The sequence below is a fragment of the Scatophagus argus genome, chromosome 1 (genome assembly GCF_020382885.2).
Source record: "Scatophagus argus isolate fScaArg1 chromosome 1, fScaArg1.pri, whole genome shotgun sequence".
NCBI classification, from domain to species: Eukaryota; Metazoa; Chordata; class Actinopteri; family Scatophagidae; genus Scatophagus; species Scatophagus argus.
Window position 1 is genome coordinate 26904592 of NC_058493.1, and position 9367 is coordinate 26913958.

The 9367-nt window shown below is 42.0% G+C and overlaps 1 protein-coding gene and 1 long non-coding RNA gene across 2 annotated transcripts; both read left to right on the forward strand.

Annotated features, from left to right (window-relative positions):
* The first annotated feature begins 643 nt into the window (after positions 1-643).
* On the forward strand, positions 644-5293 carry LOC124064502 (homeodomain-interacting protein kinase 1-like). Its single transcript, XM_046399035.1, has 10 exons — positions 644-1237; positions 1627-1854; positions 1952-2143; positions 2355-2536; positions 2638-2761; positions 2907-3023; positions 3123-3191; positions 3297-3484; positions 4621-5062; positions 5282-5293. The coding sequence occupies exons 1-10, from the start codon at positions 1235-1237 to the stop codon at positions 5291-5293; spliced, it is 1557 nt and encodes a 518-aa protein (XP_046254991.1). The 5' UTR covers positions 644-1234.
* Positions 5294-6034: 741 nt separating this feature from the next.
* LOC124068384 lies at positions 6035-7794 on the forward strand. The gene is made up of 2 exons (XR_006844951.1): positions 6035-6097; positions 7054-7794. It is a non-coding gene; the product is annotated as an uncharacterized LOC124068384 (long non-coding RNA).
* Positions 7795-9367: the final 1573 nt, after the last annotated feature.

Here is a 9367-nt window from a genome sequence, read left to right on the forward strand (position 1 = left end):
ACGGCCTAATTTCACACGCAGGCTTCATCTCGTTGTTTGCGTTACTGAGCAAATACAGACAGCAAATTTCCACAGACGCGTGTCAGTCACGTTAGCCTCTGCTCGTGATTATCGTCTGAATATGGGAGGAAGAGACGGTCAGAGCTCAAACAATATGAAACCCATCCTAACTGCGGAGACACCTGACGCTGCAGAGTGTCTTGTAGCTGAAAGGTTGCAGTTTGACCCTCGTGTCGAGTCACAATGCCCTTGTGTAAAACACTCAACCGTTTCTTCCTCACTCGCTGTCAGATGTTTTCAGTCGCAGGTTTTTTCTGCTCTGGAAAGCAGTCTGTCTGCAGTCCAGCAGCAGCAGCTGTGGGGGCACAGAAGTAAAGTCTTTATTTCATACACTCTTCATTTTTATTCTTTGTTTTTGTGCTTTGTACCTTTTAAAACTCATCAATTTTTGATTGATTTGGGTGTGCTGAAGGTCATTTCCAAACACGTTTGTCCTTAAAATCTGTGAGGAATAAATACTATGTGTATATACTTAAACCTTAAATCACATTTTCTTAAATATGAGAAATGGGAGCAGAAACAGCAGTGTTGCTTTTATATTTTTCATGGGTGTAGTTAAGTCCGGCGGGTCCCAGACGAGGGGTCGGTCCCACCAGAGGGTCATCAGATACCTCTGAGAGCTGAGGCAACTGAGGGGGGGCATTTTGATACAAGTTCATATTTAATCTTCCTAATCTTTGATTGTTTTGTGAAGGATTGGATGATTTTACCTCTTGCTGCTGTGATGTGAGCAGTTTAAAGGGAAAAAAAAAAATCATTAGAAACTAAAGTACAATGTTTGACTCTACAGTGCAGTGGAGTAGGTTTTTTTTTGGTGTAATCTGGTATTTCTGACTTCTCAGTGACATGTGGGCAGTTGGTGGACATTTTGCACTGAACAGAAACTCATGAAATGTCATAAAAAATAAAAAACATGTCTTTCAAGCATACAGTACACACTGTACATACTGTTTCATGGAGACATAAAGCTGATTCTACCTGCGGAATGTTAGAACGTGTGACTGTCAAAGACTTTAGAACTCTGTGATGTCACAAAGGCCTGCAGGGTTCAGATCAGTCCGTTCTGCGGTTCTGCTCTCACTTTGTTCGAGTGAGTTTCAGCACGAGGACAAACCTTTCAGACATTTCAGTTTCGACACGGTGAACGAGACACGGAGAAACACCAAGCAACAAGATGGTAAGTTGAGTAAATAAGTTTGTTTCTGTGCAAATTAGTCACATTAAGTTTCTAGCTGATCTCAATGTTAAAGTGAAGGCATGTTTTGGTTCACATATACTTTAGAGTCCACTGAGCATATATATTTGGCTAAATAGATGAGCAGCTCAAGTTTTTTTACACAATTTTTAATGTTTGTGTTGTATTTTTATGAGATCTGCAAGTTTGGTGCACATGTGTTTAGTTAAATGGCATTTGGACATGATGAGAAATAAAAGAAGTGGGAATTTGGAGCATCTTAATTTGAAATCTGTGGGAGTGAAGTTTCTGAGTTAACAGACTCACTATGATTTGAATAACAAATCATAATAATCCTTTTCTGTGTCTACTTCTCTTTGCTTCACCTCCAGTCTATGAATTACAGGGAGAAAGTTCAATCTTTGACATCCTCCTCAGATGACGACTCTCTTGTTATTTTGGACACCCTGGCCTCCCCCTCCTCCAAATACTTCGTGAAGTCTATTTTGGGGGAGGGCAGCTTTGGAACCGTCACCAAGTGCATAAAGGCAGCCACAAAAGGAACGGTGGCTGTGAAGATAATGAAGAAAAGAAGTTTAACGTCCGAGGCGCAGAATGAGGTATGATGTTTGTCAAAGTTTTCCTTTGTGCTGCTTCAAATGTACTTTAAACTGTTCACCTCAAACCATCTCAACATCTCCCTCTTACGTTCCCCAGATGGCCATCCTTGAATACCTGAGAGCTTTCGACTCAGACAGATTCAACTTTGTCAAGTGGACTGATAGCTTCATTGACCGAGAGCACGTTTGCATAGAGTTTGAACTGCTCGACATAAGTCTGTTCGATTTCATGCGGAAGAAACATACCTGCTGTCTCTCTGTGAACGAAATACGTCCTATCTTATACCAGGTATGTGTCACTGCTGTTAACATTACAGTTGGCCCACAAAACATTTTTTGTGGTGATGTTGCATTGCAGTGTATTTTAATGTAGGAAATATCCTTACTGTTCTAGTGGACTGCATTGTGTTTAAAAGAGGACTGTAGAGAGAGGACTGTATTTAAAACCCATATTCAGAGACAAAAACTGACCTTCTTACATGGCTTGTTTATGATTTCAGGTGGCTACAACTCTAGAATTCCTGAGGAACCTCGGACTTGTTCACACCGACCTCAAACCAAACAACATCATGATGGTGGACCATGTAAACCAGCCACTGAAGGTTAAAATGATCGACTTTGGCTTAGCTCGTCACGTCTCACAGTCACAGAGGGGCTCGTATCTCCAGCCACGCTATTACAGGTAAATTGCTAGGCAAATGGCCGAGAGCTTTAGATTTTATTTCCAACAAAGCAGGCAACCAAACTAAATCAATGTGTTTGTATGTCTCCATCTTCTCTAAGGTCTCCAGAGGTCATCCTTGGACTTCCCTACACAACAGCCATTGACATCTGGTCTTTGGGCTGCATCGCTGCAGAGCTTTTCTTGGGCAATGTCTTGTACCCCGGGGACAGTGAATATGACATGGTAAGTCAGTGCATTTTCCACAAAGCAAAACAGTTCCTCTAGTCAACAGCAGTACTTGTACTTTTTCTTAGTGAGCTTTTCCAACACAATTCACAAAATATAAGTGTGTAACTGACATTGGGACCTATCTGTCTTGTGCAAACAGTTACGACATATTACGCAGACTCAGGGTCAGCTGCCACAGGAACTTCTCAACAATGGACTAAAAACCGAGTGGTTTTTTCGGAGGAAGATGTATCGTCAACGTCAGTGGACATTAAAGGTATGAACACTAGAACATCTTTCATTGTCTCTATTGTTCCCTCAAGCTTTGTCTTTCCGTTACTCACTGTGTTTGGGACAATCAAATATTTCTGTTTAGACACCATTCGAGTATGGACGCGCAGTTTTTACTGAGACTCATTTCAACTCCCTGGATGATCTAAATAAGGTATGAAATCCAACTGGCAAATCAGATTGTTTTTAAACATGAGAAAATTTGTCACAAATCCATTACCATGAGCCATTAAGACCCCTATGATTTATTCTGATTCAGGTAAAGCCAGTCTGCCATCTGTCAGATGAGGACAACAGGGCAGAAATCACAGACAGGGAGACCTTTGTAGATCTGCTGAAGAAGATGCTGCAGCTGGATGTCAGCAAAAGGATAACACCCAGTCAGATTCTTGAGGATCTATTCATCACCATGACTGACCTTGCAGCCAGCTACCCCAACAGCCTCTAGTAAGTCTACGTTAAATCTCAACATTAGAATCTCAATGTTAGAATCTCTGCTGGTGTGCCTCGATCAATGTAGTCGCTTGATTTAATTAATGGTTTTCTTGCAGCAAAAAATCATCTTGTGAAATGATGCAAGTGTGTCAGGATCAGCAGCCATGCCTGAGCCCACAGGCCTCCACCAGCACCAGCACCAGCACCAGCACTAGCACCAGCACCAGCACCAGCACCATCAGCGCTGCCCCCCTGGACCAGTCAATCTCCCGACAGCCACGTCCTGCTTGGCACAGACACAAAGAACATCCCCTCATCCAGAACATTGCATCAGCCATCTCCAGCAGCCTCTCCATCCACGACGACATATCAGAAGCTCAGCAAATTAGCTTTTCTGTTAACTACAAAAGGAGCGAAGCAGGTGATCAGACACCCAAAGGTAGGCTCATTTATGTCAACACAGGTTTGACCATTTAAGGCATACTGTGAGGTGTATGTGTATGAGACTACACAGTTTTAGGAGAAATCCTATATATTATACCTTTAGGTTTGAGTGTAAAGTAAACACTAACTGTTACATTAGAACTAGTTTGTTTCACCACTTTGTACAGCTGCACCGTCTCTATTTACGTGATAAATGAATAAAGTGAGATGTGGCCAAACATTGCTGCAGAAAGTTGTTTCACCTGATGCAACATTCACGTAAAATGGGAGAGAAAACTATTACTAACTAGTGACAGACAGGAAGAGACCGACGATAGTCGAAAGCAGTCTGTGGACAGTCACATCTGAACTGGCCAACTTATATAATAATTCAACAATCATTTCTCAGTCATCTCTATGTAGAAAGCAGGACGGTGAATCTGAAAGTTCACTCCATATGATTCAAAATGTAGTCAGTATTTATATGGTGAACATTAAGAATTGCTTTCCTGAACTTTGTTAGCATCAAAACATCACATTTTTACCTTTTACTCATTTCCAGAATTACCTCAAAACACTAACAAGACTCCAGCAGAAGCAACATCCAGCGCAGCCGAAGCAAAGCATCAGAGGAAGAGGACATGGGCCACTTTTGTAGCCTCACATAGTGGGACAAGGTAAGTACTTCTTAACATGTCAATAATGATTCAGGTCTCCTGTTTAAGTTCAAGAGATTCAAACACATATGATCTATGCAGAACACCAGGCACTGGCTCACCAAAGAGGAAGAGGATGAGGATGGACCCTCTTCACGACTCGAAAGAGACTCCATTTGAGGTTCAAGCCTGTGTGGACGACGTTAAACCTCAAAAGAAAAGGAAGCGGGACACTTTCACAGACTCACATCTTGGCTCACCCAGAAGTCCAGACAACTCCTCACCAAAGAGGAAGAGGATGAGGATGGACCCTCTTCACGACTCGAAAGAGACTCCATTTGAGGTTCAAGCCTGTGTGGACGACGTTAAACCTCAAAAGAAAAGGAAGCGGGACACTTTCACAGACTCACATCTTGGCTCACCCAGAAGTCCAGACAACTCCTCACCAAAGAGGAAGAGGATGAGGATGGACCCTCTTCACGACTCGAAAGAGACTCCATTTGAGGTTCAAGTCTGTGTGGCCGAAGTTCAACCTCAAAAGAAAAGGAAGCGGGACACTTTCACAGACTCACATCTTGGCTCACCCAGAAGTCCAGACAACTCCTCACCAAAGAGGAAGAGGATGAAGATGGACCCAGAGGAGGTGGAGAAAAAAACAAGTAAGCTCATCTTTGAATCCAATTCAGGTCTCAGTTAAACCATGTCCTGTATAAAAGTGACACATTTGTAGGTAGTTTGGTGAAATTTTGTGAATCAATTTCCAAATGTTGGTGAACAAGTGAACTTCCTTGTTTTGTTTTGTTTTTCCTTACAGAGGTGTCCAACAACTCTCACCAGGCTTCATCTAGCATGTCCAAAGAGTCACAGCGTGACGAAAAGTAGGTATTACATCACAACCCCGTTTTCATTAGATTGTACTCTTGGAGCAAAAGATTTAAACAACATTTGATCTGTGCAGAAACCCAGACTGCTCATCTCCAGACATGCCGAGGAAGAGGAAAAGGAAACAGAAGAACCTGGATGGACCATAGACAGTTTGCCAGCACTCACACTTGAGATTAATTTGTTTTAAATCAGTTTAGCCGAAATTGTTATGTGATATGAACATAAGATGCAACAAGCAATCAATTCTGTCTCTTTATCTGTGAGTACATATGTCCAACAGATGGGGAAATACTGCGATACTCTGAGGACACTCCAGCAGCATCTCTAAAGAAGTCCAGACTGCTCATCTCCAGACACGACGAGGAAGAGGAAAAGGAAACAGAAGAACCTGGATGGACCATAGACAGTTTGCCAGCACTCACACTTGAGATTAATTTGTTTTAAATCAGTTTAGCCGAAATTGTTATGTGATATGAACATAAGATGCAACAAGCGATCAATTCTGTCTCTTTATCTGTGAGTACATATGTCCAACAGATGGAAAAATACTGCGATACTCTGAGGACACTCCAGCAGCATCTCTAAAGAAGTCCAGACTGCAGCTCCACATAGTGGAAGAGGATGAAGATGAGCTGGGATGCAGGTGGACAAACACATACAGGTAGGCTCATCTATGGCAGCTCACTCTCAGGATCGGCTGATTCTCAATCAGTTCACTTCTTAGTGTCTTTAGGTGTTTCATCATTAGCAAGAATTTATTTACATTTATTTATCATTAGCAAGAACTTAGCAAGATGAATTGACCCTGAACACTCACAGACAGCTTGACTCATTAAGCTCAGTTTTACTCAGTATGAGGCGCACTGATGTATAACATCTTCTGTGGTCCTGGAGGACATTTTCCAAACTTTTATGAAATAACCCTGGTGATTGTGTCAGGGTTTTTTCTTCTTTGACATGAGGCTTAAAAGTTATTCATGGTAAGCTTGATGTAGAGATTGAGAGAAGTTGGCAATTGAAGGGATGGAGGGTCTAAATGAGGATGCCACCAGGCCGCCCGTTAATGGTTTAAAATTTGACACAAACAGTGACAAGTTTTCCTGACTAAACATCATATTTTATTAGCTCATACCAGACAAGTGTAAGTATAAGACAGATGCTGCTGTGAGGTTTTCAGATTGCCGCTGTTGTATGTTGGATAACGATGATGTGAAGATGTTGAAAGAGAGCTGCGCTGTCTTGCTTGCATAAAAAGGTTTATTACAAAGCAGTCCAGCATCAATTACATGCATGTGAGTGGATTCAGGCCAATACAACCACACTCCTGAATCATCTCTAACCCTCTGCTTTTATAGGTTGGTTGTTTACAAGAAAAGGGGAGCATTCATCTAGACATGGACCCTTCCAATACACAAAGAGAAGGGGAAGAGAGACCTCCTTCCTATATCACACATACCTTTGAAACTTGGGACGCCTATCTAAACATGGGCTTTGAACATATTTACTAAAGGGCCTCAGAAAAAACATCATTCTAGTCTCCAAAATCCCTACTACACTGCTGCTTTTTCACGTTGGTGCCTCTTTACAGTAATCATGTTTGTCTCTGCATGATCCCAGGCCATCGCTGTAACATCAGCCGCTCTTCACCTGAGAGCTACGCGAAGGAAGGACCAGAAATGGACTGCAGGGAAGCACAGAAGAAGGAGCAACGAACACCGGGAGATAAACGGTGACGCCTGCATTGACTTAATTAGCAGCACCAGGCTTGTCTTTTTGGCCCATCGACACTAAACAGTCCCTGGAAGGGGGTTTCCTCTTGTGCGAGCCTTCCCAAGGTTTCTTCCAGACTCTCCCGTTAAAGGGGTCAGTTTGGGAGTTTTTCCTTGCCCGCTTGAGGGAGGTGTCGTAATCACGTGGGCTTGAGATTAATATTACTTGATAGTTTCCGGCCTGGTGTTTTAACAGCATTTAATTTTACCTGTTACCACACAGCTCATAAATAAGATAGATGACTGTAGTGTATAATCTAGTTCAGGGCAGCACAGTGGTGCAGTGGTTAGCGCAGTCACCTCACAGCAAGGCCAGGGTCTTCCTGTGAAGGCCCGGGACTTCCTGTGAGGAGTTTGCATGTTCTCCCTGTGTCTGCGTGGGTTTCCTCTGGGTGCTCCAGTTTCCTCCCACAGTCCAAAGACATGCAGGTTAATTGGTGACTCTAAATTGCCCCTTGAACAACCATGCAACAGATAGGTGGTGACAGATAATGCATTATTGTAAAGTATAGCGTGCAGGCGTTACTTTTAGACATATTCATAATTCATAATTTCTGATAAATCTGACAACAAATTAAAAATAAATGATTAAAATGGATGTAAGACTGTCAGTTTCAGGAATGTTCTGCATTTTAAGTAGTAAAATAAGAAGTGTTGTCCCAATGATTGCAAAGAGGTTTTATTCTTGAACAAAGTGTCTAATGTGTGAAACACTCACCTGAAGCTGAACCTGTAGATGGCTTCCAGAGCTGTGCATCGACAACGCAGCTTAACATCCATCGACTTCAGGTTTAATTAGCATGAGTAATACAGGCTTTTCAGGCTTTACACAATAAATTTACTTCAAAATGGATTCATCAGGGTTTTCAGAAATTTCATAATTCCTGTTCATAGTATTTACATTATTTAGAAGTTGGGAGCTGATAATTAAAATTATTTTCTGTATGATTTTAAAATGGCATAAAATGTGTAATGGCATAACACATGGCATGTGCAGCACCGCTTTTCAAAAAAAATCCTCCTCCTCCTCAGGGGATTTTGCATGAAGAAGACTAATGTGACCTTGTTTGGCCATCTCACACGGTTGATACCTCATATTTCCTCTGGCTGGACGCCTTTTGGACAGAAGGACTGTGGATTTTGTCTCATTTCTTACACTGGTGCTGCACTGGGAAGGGTGTGCTTTGCAGCCAGTGCGGAGAAGAAGAACGACTACAGGAACCAGTAGCTCTGCCAAAGTACATACGGGCATGTTAATGTTGTGCCAAGATAGCCTTGAAAATATCTGAACTTATCCTTTAACACTAAACAAGGGTACAACATAATATAGCATCTCATTTCTATGTGTACCCAACAACATTCCTCTGAAGTGAGCTCCAAGGCCTGATTCTCTTCTCGGTACCATGTGTTTGTTATGGACCGAACTAATTAAAATAGGTACAAGGTAGTCTGTATGTATGTATAGAGATGTAGGCCATAAAATGACCCCAGGCCTGCTGTTGCACACTCACAGACAGGCTGTAATGTGTTCATTCTAGATGTTAGAAGTGAAATGATGGAACAACAACAACAGCAGTTTGATTCATGCGTGGGTCGCTCTGTTCTGATGCTATAAAGAGGTCTTAATTGCATGATTCTTGTGTAGTTGCTAACATAAACTGGCAAACTCTGATTTAGCTGCTCTAATGTTTTCTTTCACACCTTATTTGTTCTGATGCACAAATAAGGTAAGTGAGCCAACCAAAAGGCCGCATTAATACAAAAATAAAGACGGTAAAACCACTTCACTGTCAGAATAATGGACCCAGTCATTGATCATGAAACAGATCACAGATCAGATCACTTTTTGGTTTTTTTATTCCTTTTGCATTTGTTGTGAAAAATAATGAAATTGCTTTTGTAGGCAGCCATTTCTGCCCCATGAGCTCTGTGTGTGTGTGTGTGTGTGTGACACACTTCCCCAGAATGTTTCATAATTAACATGACACACACATACATATTAGTGTGGCTCATGCATCAACAGATCAAGCTTCTTGTAGTCCAGGACTCAGACTCGAGTCCGACTCGAGCCCTAATTTTAAGGACTTGTGACTTGACTCAGACTTGGGCACTGCTGACTCGAACTTGTGCATTAACTGCATTCAAACACGTAAATCGCTGAC